Source organism: Lutjanus erythropterus, chromosome 13, assembly GCF_056507025.1.
Source record: "Lutjanus erythropterus isolate fLutEry1 chromosome 13, fLutEry1.hap2, whole genome shotgun sequence".
Taxonomy (NCBI): Eukaryota; Metazoa; Chordata; class Actinopteri; order Lutjaniformes; family Lutjanidae; genus Lutjanus; species Lutjanus erythropterus.
The window spans coordinates 18010653-18035979 of NC_139329.1; the positions used below are offsets into that span (position 1 = coordinate 18010653).

Here is a 25327-nt window from a genome sequence, read left to right on the forward strand (position 1 = left end):
CTCAGGGGAGCACACTGCCCGTAGCTGAGTATTAGCCATCAGCCTGTGGGCTAATGGAGGGTATGAAATAGAGTTTAGTACATACAGATGACCAGGGGTAGACTAATCACTGGGGAGACCCCTGATGAGGAGAGCTGGTCATTCTCCGGAGGTCTAAACAAGCTCTCAGTCAGATTATGGACATGGTTCCCACTCGAGTAAAGGCTTTAGCCCATATGGATGAATTGGATGTAAAGCTGCAATGATTTGTCAATTAACTGATTAGCTGATCAAAAGAAAATTGTTTGCCAGCTATTTTGATAATCGACTAATTGTTTCTGTCATTTTTCAAGCAAAAATGTCAAATATTTGATGGTTTCAGCTTCTTGAATGTGGGGATTTTCTTTTCTTCTCCTTTTCTTTGTCATGTATAGTATTACATGAAGAGTGTTTAGATTTTGGACTGTCGGTTGGACAAAAGAAGCCATTTGAAGGGATATCTCACATTAAAATTGTAACTAAATTGTAACTAAAGACATAGTTTGTTGTTGTGAAGTAGCATGGGATCATGGGAGTTATCTTCACTTTTAAACTTCTAAACCACCACAGCTGATGAAAATCTATCTGATATAACTGAAGCAGAAATCGTGTTCATAGATGAGATCATATTGAAGTTTTATTTACGTTATGTTAAGTTAAGTTTGCCAACTTCTTTCCTATTCTGTGTTTTAGTTACAGCAACTATCAACTAGTTAGCAACGGCTAGCAAGAAACGCACCATTACCTTCAATAAATTATGGATTTCTCTGTGTTTTAGTATTGTTAGAAACATTTTGGAAAATGTAAGTACATAACTCAAAAAGAAAAATACATATCGCTAGCATTTGTAGTACTTTTTAATGCAGAAATGTTACATATTATAGCTTTAATTCATAATGAAAATAATCATAGTTGGATGTGTAGAAGGGAATCATTTGAGTTTATGGATTATTTTATCACACTAGAACTTATAAAATGTACAGCACCTTTACTTTCTTATGTCTAACGTGACCTTTGACCTACCTCAGTCAGGGTGACAGAGGTCACCACAGAGTCACAGGGCCGAGTGTCAGGGTGCTGTCTGAAGTGTGTGCTGAGGTGTTTGAGGTGCTAATCTCTTCTCTTGGTTGAGTGGTCAAGCTGAATGGAGGTACAGCTTGTTTATCTGAGGGGACCGTGTTACCCAGGATTCCCTCTACAGCTGGGCCAGGCACGCTCAGCTGAGCTGTCAGCTTGCAGAGGTTACCGCGGCTGAGGGCAAAGATGGCTCTGTACACACACACACACACACACACACACACACACACACACACACACACACACACACACACACACACGTTCAGTGGTGGGAGAAGTACTATGATATTTTACTTGAGTAAAATTATAAATACTGTAGTAGCAAAAAATACAAGTAAATTCCCAACTAAAGTAAAAGTACAGAAGTATTATCAGCAAATGATTAAAAGTTCTTCATTCCAGGCAAGGCTTTCTTACAAGGGCATTGCAAATTTTAGTTAAAGCAAGAAATGAACAGACAGACACTAAATTGTGTGAAATCAACTCTATGAGGAAAGAAAAACTGAAATAAAAGTTTTTTAAAAGTACTTAAAGTGTTTAAAGAGAAAGTGCTCATGCATTATTCTAGAGTATCATACTATTCTGTTTACTCACCAACAAATAAATGTAAGAGCATTTTAATTTTGTAGTTCATGTGTGGAGCAATTTTAGATGCTTTTTGTACTACTGGTTAGATTAGTAGTACAGTACTAGATCGTATCACAAAAACATATCAAATGTCTTTTTTTAAAAATAAAAAGTAACTAGTAATTTTCAGTATAAAACAGACCTATTCAGTGACTCTTTTAGAAGGGCCACACTGGAAAAAAGTAAAGTGCCAAGGGGCCAGACATTTACATTTCTTGTCTGACCTTTAAAGTTAGAAGTTTTTGCATTTAACATCTTTTTTCATTGAGGTTGAGTCTCCTAAATTCCCTGGCTTTTGCAGCCCAAGTTAAAACAAAAGACATAATAATGACAATGAAAAGAAAAAAAAACTATAAAAATAAATATCAGTTGATGTAAACACCCATAAACTTACAAGCAGTTTGTTGTTTCAATAAACACAATGTTGCATTCACTAGTTTTTCATATTTATGAATGATCAAACGGCTGGATTGGTCCACGAACCACCAATTGAATCAGCCTGGTGTCAAATAAAGGTGGTGGAGCCAAAAAGTACAGTATTTAACTCTGAAATGTGGTGGAGTTGATGAATAAAGTAACATAAATTATGCCAAAGTATAACAAAAGTATGAAATTCTACTTAAGTACGGTATTTGAGTAAATGTTCTTGGTAACTTTCCAACACAAAATTCACATAGAAACTACACACATTCACACAGAGGAAGCGCTTGATTTCAATGGTTATTTATTAAATGTAAAATATCTTTAGCACAGATTAAAAATCAGACACCTCCATCTATTTTAAACATCACAGGCTGAAAAAAAAAACATTCCTGAAACAGAATCACAATCCCTTTGGAACCCTGAAAGTGTTCAGGATAACTAGTCCACGAGGCTGGGCAGAGGGCTGAGGCAAAAACTGCACTCCTGATCCCTTTACTGGGACTACAAGCCAGGAAATACTCTCCAAATGCACGCTGTGGCCTTAGTACGTCAGATAGAAAAAAAAAATTAATTCAGGTGTTTTTCCAGTTATAGATGAGAAAACAAATATGTAGTTTACATGTCTGTTTTCCTAAATCCGACTGAAACCACAAGGTGCTGCTTGACTGTGATTGACAGCTTATCAAACTTCAAGCAGGCTGACAAAAATCATAAAACAAATAAAAATTTGGTTTTTCCGACCAAAACTGTTGCATTTCCAGTGGGCCTTCACATGACAAGCATGGGCATATGCTGTAATGATCTGTGGTTCATGCCAGGAGCTGAACTTCTCAAATTGTGTCCCAGGCACAGATAGCTTTGCCAACGTTTAGCACTGCAGCTGAATTGGAGTGCCATCACAGAGGTCAGCTGGTGAACGCTCCCCCTCTTTTTCTGCTCTGCCTCAACCCTCGCTGCTGCTGTACAAATGCCAACTGACAACAACTGACACAGATGGTGAGCAGAAACACAGAAGGACAGGCAAAGGAAGAGAACCACCCACAGGAGTAAGAAAACAGGAAGACTCTACACACACTGTCCAAGAGAGGATATTGCCTGACAATATTATCAACTCATTTATTTTAAACTTTTTTTTTTTTATTTTTTTTTTTTTTACATTTTTAATCTTTTCTTTTTTCTACTTTTTTAAATTATTCGTTTTTTTCAGCACATGCCATATGAGAATTTGGGGATTATAAAAGTACCTGAAAGAATTGCTAGGTTTTCAGCATGCATAGCTGTTTGTATTTACAGGGTTTGTATGTACAGTACAGGAATGGGGCCAAAAACAGACTGCTCTACAGTACTGGGTTTATTTACATCCAGGTCAGAGGGAGAGGTCAATGTCATAACTACAGATGTGGGGGTGAAGTATGGAGGCAGATCAATCTCAGTATTAATTAGTGCACACAGAAGAATTCACAAATATGTTTTGGAATTTATATATGAATGATTATCCACAAAAAAAATGCACAAATGCACACAAAAACAGTTTAAAAAGAGAAAGGACAGTTCAGTATAAAAATGTAAACCAAATCCACATACTTGTGAATGTGATGTCTCCAGAACACCGTGAAGGAATGTCCATTTAGACTCTTAGGTGAACTGATTAGATTTTGGAGGTCAAAGATCACTGAGCAGGAAAAACATGTTTTTGACCATAACTCAAAAACTCATGTGTCAGTCAGGAAAAAAAAAATAAATCAGGACAATAGAAGTGCTGGAGAATAACTACTAACATGTAATTAAGTTGCAAAAAGTTAGTACAGTTACTCAGAAAAAATAAATGATTAAATACAATACAGTTCACTCTTCTAGTTTAAAACAAGAAATATATTGTGAACCTTATTTTTTAAAATATGGATTTGTTTGACATGTTTATACATTTTTGTGTGCAATGATAAATATTTTTTGTGGAGAGAGTGATATATATATATATATATCCCAAAACACATTCTCTATGCATTCATTAATATTGAGACTGTCGTGACTCCATAGTGAAGGGTCACATGCATAGGGTCAGAGAAAGTTCATACGGCTGAGTACAACTTGGATGATGAAGACACAGAACAGAATACGGCAAAATAACATTACTGTTAATTCAACAACATCACATCATCTCCCCCACACAAACCTTTTTGCTTTTGAATACGCTCAATAAGGAGTTTTCAGCAACTGATTATTGCGTCACACTATACAAGGACGTTTCTATTGCGAGTCCATGAGGTCCTCGGGTTCTGAGTCGATACTTAGATTGGAAGACTTGGATCTGTCCCAGAGCAGCTCCAGAGCCGTATTAGTGGATCCCAGGCTAGATGTAGGCTCGTTGCTGCTTATCTACAGTCAGCTTATTGCAGGGTGTTTTGTGGGTATTCTCTCAGCATTTGGGCGTGTTTTTATTACCTACAAAATCAGTAGTAAGTAAAATCTGATCTCACTTGGTCCTGTCTTGCTCCTTTGGTTTGTCATATTGCTGTGGTTCTTTATGTTTTGTTTTTAGCATAGAGGTTCAGTTTAGATTTAGGGTTGTTTTGGTGCACTCCAACTGTCCTATCTTCTCCCCTCCCTAAATCAGTGTGGTAATAGCAGAGCTGGCTTTCTTTTAGGGAATGTCCATGCAAAGTCTCAAGTCCTGGTCGAGTCTTTAATGCAGTCTTTCAGGTCTCTGAATGCAGACTGTGCTCATTATTGACATGGGACAAGTCAAAACATTTTTTAATTATGGTTTTACATAACTGAGACCAAGTCTCATTTTATTGTATTTTTTAAGTAATATAAGAAATAGCTACAAAGACATAACTCAAATTACAGATATGCTGACTGTGAAATTCTCACCAAAGTTTACAACTGCCAATAACTAATGCCAATGTTTTTTTTTTTTTATGGTTGTTTATTTTGTTTTTGTTATTATTTATTCCCCCTTTTGTGCTGGGCAAACAAAGAAACCTTTATTAGAAAAAGGGCTAACATAACCCTGTCCGAATCTGACTGCAAAAAAATCAACATAGTCATCACAAAATTGATGCGACACAACAGATGAACATCGTCCACTGCACTGGTGAATGTCCTCCTATTTGCCAACAGGCTGATGCAGTCAACAAGATGACTATTGTCCAATACTGATGTCTAGCCAATACTCTGGTGCATCTCTAACAGAAATGCTAAAATTGTAATTGTGACTTGCAGGGCCCAAAATAAGAAATTTAAAGTGGATCCATGTGACTGGCTTTATAAATTGGCCAATTGCACAGCAACAGGCAGGTCAACCAGACAATCATAAATGTAATCAAATTGATCAAGTATATGTACTTTTTTTTTTTACTACAGTTTCAGAAGATTTTCAATGACCTGCTTTGAGGCAAATTTCAGCATATTATTGTTATATTATTGATCATTTATCCAGTCAGAACTGTTTTCAAGTCTCATGTCAAGTCGATCCGTCAGGCGAGTCCAAGTCTACAGCTCTGGATAGTCGAGAACAACTCAGATGTTTCTCTGAAAACTACTGTACACATAGTAATGATTCACATTTAGTTGCAGAAGATAGAAAGACACACAGCAAAATCCATCAGTTTGTAGACGGCTAAATTTACAGGCATAATCTACAGTAGTTTCACATGGGTTAGAAATGGCTGTTATACCACAGATGTGTATGATGCACACTGGTTCAGTGATATTACCCTTTCATGTAGATTGCTCCAAGTGTTTATTTGCGTATCTGTTCGTGCTTGTGTGCAGGCGCATGCTTGTGTTCAGGCATGCACATATGAATACCGTATGTGTAACTGTGTAATGTGAGTGTATCAAGGTTGTTGCCCCCCCCCCCCCCCCTCCTTGTTCTTTCTTTCTCACTACCTTGCACACCCCTTTGCCTCCTCTATCTGCAAACACACACATAATGATAGATGGCTGTGGCGGGTGGTTGAGCATGTTAATGCCTAATCTCATCAGCCTTATCTTCTCCAGAGGTCACAAGGTCAAGTGGTGAGGGGGATGAGCTAAACACCAGTAAGATAGCACAGTTCATGTACTGATCCATGCACCGCTAACTAGACTGTTGCACCACATAGACAGTACAGACTTGCTTTCTAGGAAAAAAAACAGAAAATGTATGGAATTGGAAGAAATAGTAAATACTTCTTCATGAAGTCACTCACATAAATCTGGATTATGAATATGAAAGTTTATTTTATCAATATTCTAACTTCGAGCAGGACCAGCATTTGGTAACTGGACACAAACAAACTGCTTTGAAAGTCAGTCAAGTTCAAGGGGGCGTCGGCGAGTCAGAGCCTGCTGTACTGAAATCTTCAGTGGCGTTTAAAAGGCATTTAGCTTTCAGACGAGCTAAATCAGATGCCCTAAGCAGGGGAGATGAGTTAAACTGAGCGCGTGTGAACCTGTAACTCGGAGACACTGCTTGGCATTTGTCTGTCTTTGATATGGTGACATGTGATGTGGATGAAGTTATCACCCCACTGGCAGGTGAGACAGACAGCGGCGCACAGAGAGATGCAGCCTTTTCATCTGCTGTTTACCAGCTCTCTCATCACACTGTGCTTCAAACACGCTCAATCTGCTGCTGCTGCTGCGACGTTACCGACCAACACTCCTCCTGGTGGAAGTTTGCTTGGAGCTTAGAAGGGGGGGGTTGTGTGTAAATGAGCGTGTGTAAGCGTGTGTGTGGTTGTGTGTGTGTGTGTTAATGAGAAAAATATTTCTTGGAATCTGGTTTGTGAGTGTATTTCCTCCATTGCATTTGCATTTCTGTGCATATTTTGTACTTGCATGTGAAAATATAAGTGCTTTAGACCTCAATGGATCTTCCCACTTCATGTGTGTCAGTCTCACAGCTGCTTTAGGAAGCTGTTCAAACAGTTGGCATGTAATGTGTCTCTATTATGTTTGTGTGTATGTTTGTGTGTCTTGCCCGTGTTTGACTACAGCATATATGGGGCTGTCTCACTGCGTGCCAGTGTTCTGTGCTAAACATTAGTGCTCAGTCTCCCCCTCCCCTCCCCTTCTCACTCTCGTTGCCTCTCATTGGGAGATAAAGAGGCGAGCCATTTCATGTGGCCATATAGAAGTCGTCTCCAGCCCCGGAGTTTTGCAGGGAAGCTGTCACAGCAGCTTTTAGCCGGAGCTGCAACATGAAAGATCCCTCTTTGAGCAGTTGGGTTATGTGTGTAATTCTCTCTGACGTGTTTATTCTGCTGCAGTTTCAACTTTCATTTTCAAATGTCACAGAAATCTCCCTCCTCCAAGAATATCCCTACTAATTACTGAGTGATGGGACAGGGTGTATTAGTAGAACTTAGCAGGTTGCGTCCAAACACTGCAACGCTACTTTTACAGTGCGTCACGGCTTGAGACGACATGAAACAGAGTCAATTTGTGGGTTGAGACTTGAGTGATTTTCAGATTTAAACTTGCTTAAAAAAGAAGAGATGACATACTGAGAAGAAGTTGGAGGGAAAGCCTTGTAGTGTGTGTGTGTGTGTATGTGTGTATGTGAAAATATCGCTTATATATAACCAACGAACTTCTAAACACTTAGATACAGAATATTGTGCCATTTTACAATAATACTTCCCTTATAAATGATTTATAAACAGGTTATAATTAGGTTGTAAATACTTTCTAAATCATTAATGAACAATTAATAAACAAGTTATAACACAGTTTTCATAAATACTGGCTCACTATTTGGCAAGGTCCAGTTACTACTTATTACCAAATAATATTACTAATGAGTTACTAATATTTATAACCGGCAAAGCGAGCATTATTGTAAAGTATTAAACAGTACATGCTGAAAATATCAAGGTAAAGAATACTGTTAAAGCCTTAAAGTATGAATTGGCTCATTTGATATCTTAATTTGATGCCAAATTAGACTTTCTGACTATATCTGATGAAGATGACAGGTATAAATGCTAGCTGATGAAGACAAAGTGAGCTAAGTAAGCAATGAGATTTGAGTTTGAACAGTGCAGATAAATGTGGGCTCACTCTTCAGCAAGCAACAGGTCAGTGTTGTCCTTTTCTCTGATGTGTTGTAACAACTTATTAATAAAAGTGTTAACAACCTAATTAATTACCTAATTATAAACCATTTATAAGGGCAGTCGTATTGGAAAGCGGTACCCAGAATTGCATCATTTCCAATACTTATCCCCGGCTTTGAAAGCCTGGCTGAACCCATAAACACATCGTGTGAAAATATACATATTCATAACCATGGCATTAAAACCTGCTCTTTTACAATATACATAAAAGCTGTGGTTTCCCTGGTGATTCCCATCCAGACAGGAGCTGGTGTCATTTTCTTGTCCATGTTCTCACCGTCTCTGCTGTGAGTCTGTACATCTGTAGCATTCACATGGTCCCATACAGCCAGAGGTCCTGTACACACCGGCTGGAGAAATAAATAAATAAATATATGTATATAAATATATGTACAGTATGGGGTTATGCTGTTCCCATGGTAATATGACCCAGTCATTATGGGCTGCAGGGGGAGGGGAGAGACAGCGTGTGGAGTCTTTTTTTTTTTTTTTCCTGTTGACACTCTGTCCTGCTGTCTCGTTTTTGTCTGCGTGTGTGTATGTGTGTGTGTAGATGTGTGTGTCTCACAGAGGACATAGTGCTGTTCGTCCTCTCTCATTTTCTCCGGACAGGACACGTCCTCGTGTCTGTGCATCAGTAGATAAGTTCTCTGTATTTTGTCTCCTCCTGCAGGCTGACGCCGTCTGGTTTGTCTCAGTCTCACAATTTGCCCACTGAACTCGTGTCTCTTTCTGTGTGTCTCTCTGTCCGCAGCAACAAGGGGCAGCCACCACGGTGTACTGTGCCATCGCTCCGGAGCTGGAGGGCTTAGGCGGCATGTACTTCAACAACTGCTTCCGCTGCCTGCCGTCAATCCAGGCCCAGGACCAGAGCAGCGCTGCCAGCCTGTGGGAGCTGAGCGAGCGGCTGGTTGCAGAGAGGTCTGCCGGCATACAGGCCCTCTGATTGGACAGAGGAGGAGGATTAAAAGGGGGGGGGACTAGCCAAATCAAAGAGGAAGGCTGGCAGGTCATGTATGAAATGAATAAAAGGTAACTGACTGTACTATACAAGAGAGCTGCCAAACCACAGAAGTCCATCTGGATGTGTCACGTCACTATGGGGGTTAAAACACACAACATATACAGCACAGGAGGGGTTTCATATACACTCTACTGAATAAATTAAAGTTTGAGTTGTGTTCAGCTCTGCTGTGGTAGTTTACAATGGGAGGAGGGGGACAGGAGAAGATTTAGGACGATTTCAGGGATCTCTTAAAGTTTGTTCTTTCTCTGTTTATAACTTGTCTTCTCCGTTCCACGACTGTCTATTTAAAAGAGCAAAGTTCAAAGAAGCTAATGACCTGTCTTGCTAACAATACAGGGTTACCTAATAAGCATACACTCTGTGGCATATGCATCCAGCAATAGTGCACTATATGGCAAATACTGTGTCTTCCCAGTTAAGGTCTGTATATTCAGTATCGTCTTGTCTAGTTCTACGTAGATGTTGATGTTTCCTAACGAGATACAGAGAGCGTTGGTTAATCTTTGTGCTAAATCTTTTTGGGCATAGAAGACAAAATAAGGATTAATGGGCATGTGACACTCATGGATATATAAACACACTAGAGGTATGATTCTTATGGCTATATACATTATTTTGCAATAATTTTATTTCTTATCAATGTCCCTATTCTTTTTCTGTACATATATTTACAATATCCTGATTTCTGGGCATGTGCTAAAGGGGTGTGGACATCATATTTTTTTTCTGTCTGCTATTTGAACCTATGTATTAATAATCTAAACTCTGGTAAGTCTAAATTACAATTTGGAGGTATTTCTGGGATGATCTGTGTCCATTTGCAAATACAGATGGTGGAGAATCGTACTTCCAGGAGTCCAGGATCTTTAATTTCTGTGTCTTCCTTGTTGTTGTAGCAGAAGAATGTGATTTCAGTCTCCTGTTATTATTTTTATCATCGTTTTTTAAATATTAAACTCTCGGCTTTGGGTTTGGTGTGGATTTGTTGCCCTGAAGCCGCTGTTGGGACGCTTTTGAGACATTGTGCTTTATGGCAGTCTGGGTGCCGTAGGTTGCTCTTGAAACATCAGCATTCCAGTGTCATGATATCTGTAAAAAAAACAAAAAACAAACGAGAGAGAACATTTAATAAAAGCTGTTTTTACAGTAACATTTGTGTGAAATTCCTTTTAGACACAGAAAGTATTAGTCCATTCATTTGGAGGCCATTAGGGGGAGATATTTGTGTAGGGAGCTGACAAGTGAGAAACACTGAAGTCTGACTAAGTAGAACTGAGGAGAAGAAAAATGCACTGAGAATCATCAGCATTCACTGAATCGATGCCATTTGCATGTTGTGCCTTTTCAAAATTAAACTATTTTCCCATAACTCTAATAACACTTATGTTTAATTATTCAAAATGTGTAATGGCCAATCTCAGGCCATTTTATTTTTATGTTTTTACAAGGCTTGCACAGTATTAGCAAATACATACATAACACATGGCATCAGTTCTAAGATGAGAACACTTAGCACCTTCAAATGGTTTATCAAACCTATCTTTAAAAATATATACAATATCATCCAAGAAATAATTTAGGTAAGATTACTGAACGCTGAGCTTGACATTCTCAGGGTCTTCCCATGGCCTCCAAGAGACTATAATGACAGTATTTTTTGTTCATCGTGTGACTTGTAAAATGTCCCAAAGTTATAGAGGGTGGGAAGTGTCAGAGTAACAGTACTGAGTGAAAACCTGAGGACACAACTAAAATGTGTATTTTAACCAACATATTATAAATTTCTGATGAAAAAATTTATGAAATATTTTTTCAGTGTTCTAGTTAGTTTTACACAATGTACCTTCATATTGCAATTAGGACAATGTGCTGGACACTTTATAATGTAGTGTATTACACAGATACTTTTCATGCACATTTATGCATGTAATGTCCTGCAGACGGACAAGACGCCGATAGTGTGGAACAGCAAAAGACATTTTTCTCTCTGCTTTGTTCATATGCGTTATGTCAGACCTGTGTGCACAGACCAGATCAACCAGCTGATCCCACAGACGACCTGAACTCTCACACTCAGCTGCATGATAGTATCAGTCCCCCAATCAGGGGAGCTGTCCCACACACAAACACACACACTGCAACTCATGGCTGTTTTTTCCGTCTTTACATCCAGTCTCTCCTCGGCAGACAAACTTCACAGAACACACACTCGCACGTTCAATCAGAAACATGCCGTTCCTTCACACAGACGTGGCCTGCATGTGCAGAAACTGATACGGGTGTCCTGCCCTGTTATAATCTGTACTGCAGCCAGAGTACAGGTGTCTTATCACTGTCCTTTCACAGCACAGGACATACCTGGAACAGAGATACAGCATAAACACACACACACACACACACACACACACTCTGTGAGAGCAGTCAGTGTGTCATTCATTCCCAGCGAGGACTCAAGTGAGAAAACAAGCAGAGAATTTTATAAAACTGTCCAGAGTGTATCTCTCCTCTATTACACATCTATGTTCAGATGCAGTATGATGCAGTGACCCCTGAAGACATTTACTATTACATATAGACTCTATAGACACACTAAATAGGACTAAACAGCTACATCACTACAATGGTATAAAAACAATTAATGATAACAAAGGGTTCCCCTGGCTGCTGTCCGTGGTGCTGATCAGGCTCTGGCTCATTCATGGTACTCTGCTTCTCTCCCTGGTGAACTATCCATGGGAAACTTTGGCACACCTGAGAATTTGCCTGCTTGTTAATCAATTATAGAGCATAATTTCTCCATGTGTGTTCAGTCTGCAGGATGCTGAGCCTTGACACGAGCCTCTGTGAGAGACAACACCGTTCTCTTCCCTTGAGTCTGCCTGGTTCACACACACACACACACACACACACACACACACACACACACACACACACACACACACACACACACACACACACGTGTTTTCCAGTCAGTAAGCGTTTCAGCCAAAGTCAGAACTTCCCAGTTGAAATTTCCAGCTTCCACCCTCCAAGTTTTCCACTTGCATGACACCAAACGTAAACAAAAAACATGGCTGACTGTGACTAACTGATATTTCTTTGGCAAGTGCAACATGATTGAATCCTCAGCAGCACAGCCTCCTCAGATATATAGGTGACGCAGACAAGGAAAAAATGGCGTGTGAGGTAACAGATGCCATTTAACATTTTATTTAACGGTGCTTAATAAAATTGGTGACATATTTTGACATAGGCACATTAGGCACGGAACAGGTTTTCAACTTTTTGTGGTGTTCCATTGATAAGATGGTTATTTTCTTGCAGAGAGTGATTTCACACATTTGTTTATGTAATGTTTGCCCTCTCTCCTCCACCTCCATGCTAAAGGAGAAAGTCTCTATCTGGGAATTAAATAACCACAAGACTAATGTCAAATGTTTGTGACTGTGAAGAATGATGAGGTCTGCATGCTGGAAAAATATCGACTAAGAAATCTGTCTTCAAAGTACAGCGGCAAGTTCTTTGTTCAAAGTGTTACCTGCCCATTCCACACATGTAGCCAGAATAACATCTCAACCAGTGCACTCATTGTACACAAACATAAATTTGTGACTGTGAGATCTCATCACGCTCAGCTAAGCTTGCAGGTTCAGCTTATCACTGACAACTCTATGAAAGCAGAGCTGAAGAAAACAGACGGAGCGTTCGAGGAAAGCTTCGATTGAAAGGGGCGGACTCAAGACACAAAGGAGTATCTTCAGGAGAACAACAAACACGTAGACATTGTGCAGTGGCTGTGCACTGCAGTGGCCGATCCATGGGTGTGTGCCTGAGTGAGGAGGGAGGGTCCTGCCTGGCTTTCATACAAAGTCCTATCGATCAGGCCCTATCGGAATCATCTGATAGCTAATCAATAAGCTACACTTCCTCTCGGCGAGCAGGGAGGAGAGGGAAGCACGGCTCTCACAAGAGTAGGACCTTGATCCTTTGACCCCACAGGGCCTTGTACACACACACACACACACACACACACACACTCTTTCTCTGTCTGTCTTCATTTCTCCGTCTCTTTATCCTTCTCTTATAATAACACTACAAGACAATACAATAACCGAAAGCTGGTGTAAACCAAATAACCAATATACATTAGAATGTTATTTTAATTACTTGAATTTACAGTTGATTTTTTTCCCCTTCACTGAGTTTATTTCAATTTGGGCCGTAATTGTTTACGACTGACCATTTCATTTTCCATTATTGTTTTTATTTCTTCTTGTGATTAATTCCACCTCTCAAAGAATAATTATGAGAGGATTGATTTGATTATGCCTTTGTTCTACTCCTATTGGCTCCATTGACTGAGGGAATGCCATGTTGCCATTTCGAGCGGATATATTTAATGATCACAATCAATGTTAAAGCTCTCTCTAGACTCAACTAACTCAATAAATATCTGCCAGGAGGAAATTTACCATCTAACTACAGCAGGCAATAAAGTCCTTGCTCTCTGTTCTCTTCCCTCCCCCCAGCTCTCCTTCCATCTCTCTCTTTGAGGATGACATTGTGATTAAAACTGTTGATCAATTTTCATAAAGTACCACTGTAGAGTCGATGGAAATATTATTTCTTTTCAATATCTGCACATGTGCTTTGCTTGCAGACTGCTGTTTTGGATGGAGCCTGAGATTATATATTTTTTAATAAGAAGTGAAATTAGCTGATCGTTCCCCCAGACTCCTTTGTACTTAATTAGTACATTTTAATAAAAAAAAAAATGTAAGGTCTGCTTGTTAAAAAAAATCTCTTTATGTTATAAGTCTGGATTGCAGACTGTTTAAATGTAATTTAAAGGTGCTGTATACAACATTTATTTCCTCTTGAGGTCGCAGTAGACCACCAGCATCTCGGACCAAAACGAATGCATGTTTATTTTATGGTGTGTGTGTGTGTGTGTGGGGGGGGGGGGGGGGGGGGGGGGGGTGTCATCTGAACACACTGCTCACAAAAATCAGATTGAACACACACACACACTTAAGTGGTTTGAAATGTTTTTAGATACATGTTTTAGTGTACTGTTTAGCTGTAGTATGAGATATATTGTGACCAAGTGGCCAGAGGGAAGACGGAGAGGGACTCACATGCATGAACATGCATGTGCTGATAAACAGAGAAGTTTGGATAACAGCACAGCTGCAGGGAGTATGATGCCATTTACTCAACTATATCCTCAACACTATACATAGCATTTAGTTGTTTACTAACATCTGGTGAGGCTGAATGCTGTATATTGCACCTTTAATTCACTACAGATTTTGCATGTGTGTGTGCATGAGCTTTAGAGGTAAACAGAGCAGTGGGGGAGGCCCGGTCTCGCAGTGCCGGATGCATTTCTCTCTGAGATGTAATGAGGCAGTAGCACTAAAATAGACATCCTTTACTGTTTGGCACACTATTAAAACAACATGCTGCTCAGTAACACTGCAAATAAGATGTGAATGTTTATATGACGAGAAAAAAGTATAGTGTTTTAAGTTTTCTCTTTGCAAATGATGAAAGTTGTCTAATATGAAGACGTTGGAGTTGTTGGCACATGTGACAAAGCCAGTCTTGCGTATGCTCTTATATGAAGAACCTCAGAAGCAGCATTGATAATATTTGGATCCAGATAGCTGTGATTCAATGAGCCTCTTCACTATCAAATGCACTTATTTCCCCCCGTAGATCTGCTTGTGCAATCTATAACTTTCTCTGTTTTTATTGAAGTCTCAACATGGCACCTTTGAGGAAATCCTTCCAGCCCTGAATCCCCAGCGTGTCCTCACCGCTAGACAGCATGACCTTGTAAACCCTGAGTTATTTTACTCACCCATTGTGTGAGAATAGAAAGAAAAGAGAGAGGGGGAGAAAGAGGAGGGTCGGGGGGAGGTAGAGAAAAAAGAGCTCCTGCCTGTCACAGCTTTCAAACACAAAGAAAAATGAGCACTTGGGCTGAAGTACAATTATTAGCCCCTGTCTACAGATTCATCACACTATAGAGAGGGAGGGAGGGATGGAGAAGGGAGGAGTGGAGGAAGAGGTGGAGTCGAGGAAGGTGGAAAAAGAGCTGTGTAGGTATGGGCAGAGCAGTATGGAGGAGAGAAAGACAATGAGGAGAAAAAACTGAGGAAATAGGCAGGCTTGGGGAGTAATGGATTACATGTAATGTACCTAATGTGGCTACCAAACAAGTAACTGTAATCCATTACAGTTACAGAAAAAAAGACGTTTGCTGAAGCATTTGATAAAAATGGGGATTGTTAGCATTTAAAATACATTTTAAAATAAAGAATGATATACTACCATGCACATTAAACAATTGACAAGTCTCAGAAAGCCACTTGAGTGAAACCAGCTTAGTCAATTCATGTCACCACGTCCACATCAAAAAATGCTTCACTAGGTGGAAATTTCAATGTTGGTTTGTCTTTAAATCAGAAAAGAGTAACAAAATCACAATGGCAGTGCTGCATTCAGCTGTGAAAATAATGTCATCATCCAGGAACTAAACTTTTAATTTAAAGAAAAAATTTCAGGAAAGACCAAACGCTAACATTAACTACACAGACTAACTGATAATATTAGCTACACAGAGCAACTGCTTCCACTACACAGAAATCTAGTTAGCTAGCTAATACTGTCAATACTACTACCATTGTGACTGAAAAATATTTTGGGATTGTAAGTCTGTAAGTGATAATGGTGACTAGGACCAAGTGTGGAGTAAGTGTGAATAGCATACTTAACTAAATGTGCATAATTACATCTTTAGCTGGACAAACAATAAACTAAACGATGGACATAACTCTTTAAATCAGGTTTAACAATTTCACCATATTTGTTTTTGAGGTAAATCAAAAGGAATGGGAGGTATGTTACTTTCATTTTCATTTGGATTAGGCTACTGACTCCTTTTTTTTTTTTTTTTTTTTTTTTTGAGCAAGTAATTACTAATTGTACCAGAATATGTTTTTAAAGTAAACCTCCCAACGCTGGAAATAGAAAACAGGGCTGTTCACACAGGGAAAACTGAGAGCGAGCCAGGCAGGCTGCAATGTGAAGCATGCAAAGCTACGGCAGAGTCGGGAGAAAAGAGGGGGAGGGAGGTTTTAGGGAAATAAAAGAGTGAGGAAAAGAGAAAGAGAGAGGCAGAGGTAAAGGAAGGTAAAATGAAATAAGAGGATTTGTCAGGCCAGTGGTTGGTGGCAGTAATAAAGCCTGCTAATCTGGAGGAGAACGCTTGGCTGCTCTCACACTGACTCTCTTGACGCCCCACTTTACCACTGGGCCAAGCCAAGGTCACACACACACACACACACACACACACACACACACACACACACACACACACACACACACACACACACACGTGTGATCATGCCAGTCCAAACGCACACACACGTTTTCAGTGCGTTTCCATCTGAGCCTCTTCCTTTGAATGTTTAGCCATCAGTGCTGACCTCTGTCCTCTCACGTGTCTTTTCTCTCACACCTTTACTCTCGTTAGGCATCATGTCCACCACACACACACACCGCCCCTCAGCCATGTTGATTTTGAAATCTCATTTTTCTCTGTTTCTTAACTGGCTCCGCCGTGTGAATCAATACCTATCAAAACCATTACATAAATACATCTGTCACAAGCAGATAGTAGAGTGGGGATGTAATGTGTCTGGTTAAGGCCACCATAGGGTGAAAGGAGATATGTGTGTGTGCACGCATGTGTGTGTGTTCTCAGAGGACAGCGAGTGTCATTTTGTGTGACCAGGTGTGTCGGGCGGAGAGAAAGGTTGTTATTGAGCTGCGGTAAATGACGCATAACCTGGTGCACCGCTTACTTAGCCCCGGACCCCTGTTCTCTCTGTCTCTTTTTTGTCAGCACTGTGTGTGTGTGTGTGTGTGTGTGTGTGTAGTCTTGGGCACGTCTGTATGATTTCTTGAAGGCTGCAAGTCTGATGTAAATGCACAGGGAGGAGTAAAATATTTTGGAGGCACCTGGCTGGGTGAAGCTGTATTTTAGGTGTGTTTACATGGCTGGGAGCTAAAACTCAGGCTATAGGGTATAGTTTGAAACTTTTCTATACACATACCAAGGTGTTACCAGAGTTTCAGCACCAACATGACGATATCTTACTCAGAAAGTTGCTTAATATAGCAGCAGTCAACTATTTCACTAAAGATTTCATGGAAGAGAGCAATATAAATATAACAATGGTGTGTTTTAAAATCAAACCCTTTGAATTAAGGGTTTATTTCAACCAAATCAGAGTTGGTCATTGTTGGAACAGTGGAAGGCCTAATGAAGTTTGAGTATAATTTTTGTTAATTGGGTCTCTGTAGGGGTCCTTTTCATAATGTTGTCAGACAATTATAATAACAATCTGAGCCTGTCAGTGGTAAAGTTAACCCCTTTTAGTGAACATACTTTGAATATCTTGTCATTTAACTCTGAAAAATGTAGGTTTGTTTCTTTATTTTTCACAGTTTTGCTTTGGATGCTGTTTTAGGTTTGTTTTATTTTGTATCTGCCAAATGCAATGTGTTTTAAGATGATCTGTGAGGTAAGATTACGGTTATGTCAGTGGAGTTTGGTGGGTCCATGTGCTCATTTGTTTTGGACTGCGACATCTAGTGGCAGTGACTGTCGTTTATATGGAACCTTTAACACGAGACACCAACACTTCTCAAATGTTAAATGTCTCACACAAGCAGTTATGTTAAAATAGTCTAAAACTGGCAAAGAAGTGATCAATATTACAAGTCTGGCTGTCAGTGTCACAGGATGATGATGGTCAATCCAGCCCTACTTAAAGCACACTTTCCATACAGCTCAAATGTATGTAGTGCAGTAAATGTAAAGGTGAAATCCAACTGTATTGTGATCAGAGAACTGCAAAACACTGCATTTAACCCATCCTAGTGTTAGGAGCAGTTGGCAGACACTGTTCAATGCTCAGTTTATTTGAATATTCTCAGTTACATTTAGGGCTGGGTATTGGTATTCAATATGTTTTAGGTAAACCTACATTCGATCCTTTTTGGGCTCAGATCTAGAAAAAAATGCCTGTTTTACTTTTTTTTGTTTTGTTTTGCTTTTGCTTTTGTTTTATTTTTGCAGCCAATCACCACAAGAATTCTTCGATTGAATGTGACATGTGATTGGCTCACTACCACAGCAGGTGCAACTCATACAGTCTGTCGTGTGGTGAAGTTGACTGTGGCGTATTTGACGGGAGTTGGCAGTTCAGTGTGCCGAGATGGCACCAAAACATTCAAAGGTATGGCTGGAAAAAATGTATCAAATGAAATAGTCTAGTGATATTGGTATCACTTTTAGGGTACTGATATTGGTATTTGCGCCAGTGACGACACCCAGCTCTAACTATATGATGTATTGTGTATATATTATGTGTATTCCTCTACAGTGACAGAGACAGAGAGCGAGGAAAACAAGGCGAAGAAAGTGGATGGAAGTAATTCTTGATGGAGGGAGAAAATGGAGGGAAAGACGAGGAAAGGATTGAGAGAGAGCACAGTGTTCTCATGTCATCTGACTGGGGTCATCTACAACCAGTATGCTTTTATTTTCTCAAAAATCTTCCCAAAAAAGAAAACATAATCTCTCCATTTCTCACGATCAAGCACAAATACAGAGTATTGGCTTCTTGTTCTATTCTATTTCCTTCATCGTCCGTTTATATTGTCATTTTCACACCTCACTCCTCTGACAGTGGCGACTGTGATTGACGGCGTGATGCAGATTTACTTGTCATGCCGAAATAGCACAATAACCTGCGCACAGATAATCACCTCATTGAGAAACGCTCCGGCCTCTCTCCACTCACAATTACTATTGTGTATTTGATCACATAACCACTCTCCAACAATGCACTTAATGGGCTTATTGGCAGCGGACCAGAACCTGCTTGTAAATAAGCCTGATGGTGTTTGATTCTAATAAATTAGGCTCATATATGCAAACACGGTAAAATCATAACAATATCCAAATGTGTGTGTCGGCAGAGGTGGGGTGCTGACAGCCGGAGATTTATGCTGCTACCAATTGGTTGGCCTCATCACTCACTTGGCTATCTTCAACTTTTTTTATTTGTTTAATTTCCAAATGTGATTGCTCCAGCACTCCGCTGCTCATGCTGATAAATGCAAAGGATCCTGGGTAAAGGAGGCCAAGATTAATACGCATAATTTTTCAACTGGACCTATCCAAAAAAAAAAAAAAAAAAGGAAAGGAAGGAATGTGCTAAGAGCCCTGAGGAGGAATAAAAGCCTTTTCTGTGGGGGCATGATGTAAGCCAGTACTGTAAGGTAAATAAATGTAAGATCTCATGGTGCATTTTCTCTCTGTCTGTCTCCCTAATTGGGGCTTTTTGGGTGAAAAGCCTTTTAACCAAATAAAAAACAAAGCCAAAACACACAGCGCATGACCTCATAGCTTCATTTCTGTCATATTATTTACTTGCATAATGTGAGTTCCCATTGTTTTACTGTCTGTTCTGTGAGATACAGCTCCCCTGTGGGCACTGGAGGTTACACACACACACACACACACACACACACACGTTGTGTCTTTAAAATGTCTTTTAAAGTCTTAGAAATATATTCATTTACATTTCATTCAACCACATGTACTCAGGAGATACAAGGCAGAAGAACTGTGTAAAATAAAAGACAACCAGTAAAATACACAAAAGTGCACCTGAAGTGAAAGATAAAGCTCAATAAATGAATTTAAAGTAAATGGCAATGAATTTAATGAGCAATAAATAAATTTAAGTGCAAGAATACATTTTAAAAGCCTAATTAAACTTGAGAATACTGACAATAACAACAACAATGAGCTGGTTAATAAGAAAATAATCTATTTCTGCAAATCATCATTGAGAAAGACTGGGTTTATAACTCTGGAAGAATAGAAATGTGTGTTCATGTGAAGAGCAACTGTGTGTGTGTGTGTGTGTGTGTGTGTGTGTGTGTGTGTATTATAAATGGAAGGGAGAAGAGTCACCTCTCAAAAACACACTCACATACCTACGAGATTAATTACAAGTACCGTGAATCACTGTGCAATTAATTAACTCATCCTTAGTAATGAGTGTGTGTGTGTGTGTGTGTGTGTGTGTGTGTGTGTGTGTGTGTGTGTGTGTGTGAGAACTGTGCGTACTGTGTGTCACACAGACAGCCCCTCCATCTCTCCACCTCTCGCCCTGTCCCCTCTCTAATTGCTTCCCTCTCTATTAAAATGCAGTCTGCTGTGACATCACTCAACCCTCTGTTAGAGCAGGCCAGGGCACCGGGCACACCACACACACATACACACATACACACACACACACACACACACACACACACACAAACACACACTCATTACTAAGTTTATTTTATAGAGTGTGGTTTGTGTGGACTAAAGGAAAGAATAGGGGATGCTGAGAGAAACAAGAGATTTTGTCTCCTTAAAGGTGTATTGAGTTTGAGCAACAGAGTGAACCTGTGTGTGTGTGTGTGTGTGTGTTGAATGACTGAAGTTTTTATATTTTTATTTAAATTTTTTATTCAGATACAGTGGGACACTTAACCCTGAACATCCATGTAATTATTTTATTCACAACATGTAATTTTACACTTTTGATAAATAGTATTTATTTTGCACATTCCTTCTATTCCATCTCACCTTCATTATCCTTCATATGAAAATCATCATCAGAAAAACACTGGACTATCCATCACAAGGTGATGACATTTTGTCCTCTTTAGAAAAGTGCCTTACAAATAAGTAGAAGCAAAATGGGGTTTCTGGCACAACTTCATGTACTTATAAGATGCAGGGAGCAAAACTCCTGCAACACTTGTAGAACTTTATTTGCAGACCAATGCATTTTCATCAGGGTCTTCTTACAAATAAGGATAAACACATCACAGGAGGAGGAGGGTAAAAAGAGTCTCAACATAGAGTTAAATGTGATTTTGTGTTGTTCATTTAGTGCATCAGACAAATATTTGTATTAATGTTAAGATATTTATGTTTGTACATTGCTCTGCCCTACAATATCATTTTGCAGGGAGTGTATGAGAATATTCTCTTCAAGGCATATCACTGTATGTTCATATAGGAGTGAATACATACTACATTAACACATAATAGTGCATGCATTGGGTCAAATACCAAACTGCATCAATTGAAGTGATATTTATTTATCTTTCGACTGATTCAACTGAATACAAGATGAAAAACACGACAATAAACCATGGGGTAATGTCTGACGCCCCCTCCCCACTCTCTTTCTCTCATTCTCTCTCTCTCAGAGCTAATCTGATTGGTGCATAAATCATGCTGACATCAGCACGGGTGGAAGTTGGCCTACACCTACACACACACACACACATAGACTGAGACTCCTCGGTGAGGTGAGAGCAGCGGCGTGCTCCACGGTGATCATGAGGACAGTGGATAACAGATCTCTCTTTTATCATTCCCTGACTTTCCCTGACATTTAAAAAGCCATTAACACCACTGAGATTCACCCTCGTGTACATTTCATATGGAAGCACCCCTCCAACACACACACACACACACACACACACACACACACACACACACACACACACACACACGCACACACACACGCATGCTTGCTTGCCACTCACTCACAGGGTTTCTACGCACTTGTATGTGTGTGTGTGTGAGTGTGTGTGTGTGGGAATGATCTCAGTGATAACACAAAGCCCAAATGACACAGACAGAGCAGTGAATTATACCTTAATAAGCTTTTCACACCTGCCCTCCTTTTCTGTAAGATTAAAGAAAAGAGATCCAGCCCGCTGCTGCTGGTGTGTTTTAATAGCGGTAAGATGCAGCTAGTGATACACTTATTGATCTCTTGTTGAAATCAATGAGGATTGGGGGCATTGATATGCTTGATCAGAATGCAGGCCTCCCCCTCTGTCCCCCCCAGCAGACATGGTGACAAATGGACAGTAAGTGGCTGTTGTGTGAATGGTAATTATCCACCAATTCAGCCATATATACATGGCTATACAGTAAACACTAACAGCATAATAGTATTTGCTGCTGAGCACTGTATTAATTTATGGCCCATTATTGTAAAGCCCATCGTTACAATGCGACAGAGCATTTATTGTAATCAGACGACTGATACAGAATGGAAGCACAGCTAATGTATGTAATGTACTCACACGCGGTCTGACTGACAAAACTGTACTGTAGCTAATGCAGCAAATGACATACGGCCTCACTCTTTGTTGTTAGCATTTATTAGCTGCGAACGCAGTGCGGAACTGCTATCGACTAATTATATTCCATTGTGTCTGCGTGGGAAACAAGACGCAAACATGCTCCGCAGTGATACAATGGTCACCCCGCCACTTAATCTGCAGGATATTAACATGAAACTTAAACTAAGCGTGCAACGTGGCCAGGCCTGCAGTATGAGTCATGACTAGCAGTGATATACAGCAGATACAGATATTGAGCTCAGTCATTTAAATGCATGTTATTGTAATTCTGCAGATGGCGCAGGCACTTTTGGTGATTATGGATCGGACCTTTTTAAACTCTTCTGAAAATGGCTTTAAATCTTACGGCCCCCTGGGGGCCTACAGAGACGTTTAGAAGACAGGAGACATGTTTGCATTTGGAAAAATCATGAGAGGAGGAAAAAGCGAGGCGAGACAAAGTCAGAGGGGGCTTTAGGGAAGGGTTGACTCTTGGTTACAGGCAGTCGGGGTCACAGGCGTGAAATAACTGGCATATTCAAAGATAAAAAGGTGAAAAATTACATGAGGGAAGAGACAGGTCTGAGAAATATTCAGACAGATCTAATGTCAAGAGGAGAGGCAAAAATACTGGACGTTTGAAGGCAGAGAAAGGTTCAATGCACTGCTCGATGTCTGTAAAACATACTCCTCGAGCAGTCTTCGTATTTTTTATTCTGTGTGTGTGTCTGCTCCTGAGAAGGTATTGCAGAATGAATGTTTTTTGTTTTTTACACAGGGGCAGCTAAGGCTTGGAGCATGTGTTGGAAACAACAGCTGGATTCCAGGTAAATACGCTGTAAAAAATCATACAGGAATTTAGTGGAATCAACTAATTGCTTCAGCATGCATTGTTTGAGAGTTTAAACTTTTGAGCTAACATGTTTTCTCAAGTACATCTGAATTATTAGCAAATCTATCTAATGAAAAATGTTTATTTACTTTGAATAATTACAAAATTACATCAACTTGTCATTTCAAATTGAGTCAACCTAAAATTCTGAGGCTTTAACTTTTTTTAAGCTAAAACATAGTTTTAGATATAAATATAGACATAAACATATAATTTTACAGTGTACTTTACTGAGTGAAGGAGAAGAGGAGGAGGAGGTAGAGGAAGGGATCTAAACAAAGAAAGTCCCATTCTCTCTATCATTCGTATGAAGGTCTGCTTAGCTGAAGATATGGCACTGACAGAGTTTGACTCGCTCTCAGCTGCACTTTTAATGCTGCGGGCCAAACAGCCTGCGACTCCAGATAGTAGGTGTACTTACTTGCATCTGTTTTCATCATGCGTGAGAAAGTTTGGCATTAATTCACATCCCCGTTATTAGAGTTTCCACTCACGCTGATATGCGGCTGCGTTTATCTTCGCTCATGAACATAATGAGCTCAAAGACTGAGGATGCTCCCCCAGAGTGATGCGTTGTTTATCATTCCCTCTCCACTTGAGTTCTATTTTGTCTATCATCCTCCTCTGTGCATCATTTTGTATTCAGTGCAGTGTTATACAGTAGTGTCTGGTCTCTGTTGTGCTGTGTTGCAGAGGAGTGTAATGCACTGGGTCTCACCCCGTGTCCATCACTCTGCCTGCTGTAAGTCAGGCAGGCAGCCAGACAACCTCCCACCAGAGAGAAATAGATGAATGGTGGGATTTGGAAGAGATGCACAACAAGAAGGGGGAGGGGGGGTATGACTGGTATGACTCAGAGCATCGATGCTACGTCAAAAGTGGATCTGAAAATTGTTTAGAGAAAGAAAGAGAGATGGGCAGAAGAATGAAGGGAGGGGTAGAGAACAGAAGAAGAGTGTTACAAGATACACTCTTGGAAATAAAGATGCTTACTGGAACCATATAGGGTTCCTCAGCTTGTACCTATAGGTACCTGTACCTTTGTACCTGTTATGGTTCTTGGTATAACCTTATAAACCCTTTTATATACCAAGGCTTTTATCTGGAACCCATGCAGGGGGTTCTACCAAGAAGCCACTCACATTTAAAGGGTTTCATTTAGAACAAACCCCAGGAGTTCTACCGGGAACCCTTTTTTATTACAAGGGTTTTTCATCTAAAAAAGCATTTTGTATAGATTTTACCCATAACTCTCTTGTTCTTTTACAAGAGGCACTATGAAGAACCATACTGTATTCTACAGAGGAGGCAAAATGATTGAATCATCCCAATGATGAATATACCCTTTTTTCAAAAAAGGGTTCTTCAGAGGAAAATGGGTCTGGGTAGATCCTCAGCCCTTCAGCACAAACCCTTTTGAAACCCTGATTTCTAAGAGTGTATATAATCATGAATGGCTGTAAGAGAGGACTGAGTGAGCATGGAGAGAGCCCCAGTGAATTATGGGAGAGGTAGAGAGAGAGAAAGAGAGAACTGAGACAGACAGGATGAATTATGGACCTAGAGAGGGAGAGAGAGCTTTCACACATGGAGACAACCTGGTGATTTAGGGCTAAAGGACACTGAGACAAGCTCTGCTGCGAAAGGTGATAGACCTAAAGACTAGTAACAGATCCACTGCAACACTACAGCGTCGTCGTTGACTGTGTCAGCAGCAGAGCATCTGTGCCTCCTCTCTTATCTTATCTACGCAAGCATTCACGCTCCACATGTTATGAAGACTGGAGCATCACGAGAGCACTTCACTACTCCAAAGAGGCACTCTCAAATGAGAGCTGTAAGCTGTTTATCTTGTGTGTCAGGATGAAA

At 40.0% G+C, this 25327-nt stretch overlaps 2 protein-coding genes across 2 annotated transcripts in view; one reads left to right on the top strand and one right to left on the bottom strand.

Annotated features, from left to right (window-relative positions):
* wwox (WW domain containing oxidoreductase) overlaps positions 1-10429 on the top strand; it is a 181771-nt gene extending 171342 nt beyond the window's left edge. The window contains exon 9 of the mRNA XM_084733445.1: positions 9007-10429. Coding sequence (XP_084589571.1) covers positions 9007-9198 — 192 coding nt within the window. The 3' untranslated portion in view covers positions 9199-10429. The remainder of the gene's footprint in view (positions 1-9006) is intronic.
* mafb (MAF bZIP transcription factor b) overlaps positions 10230-25327 on the bottom strand; it is a 61192-nt gene continuing 46094 nt past the window's right edge. Inside the window, exon 3 of the mRNA XM_084733446.1 lies at positions 10230-10368. The gene's annotated coding sequence lies outside the window, so the exon portion shown is untranslated. The remainder of the gene's footprint in view (positions 10369-25327) is intronic.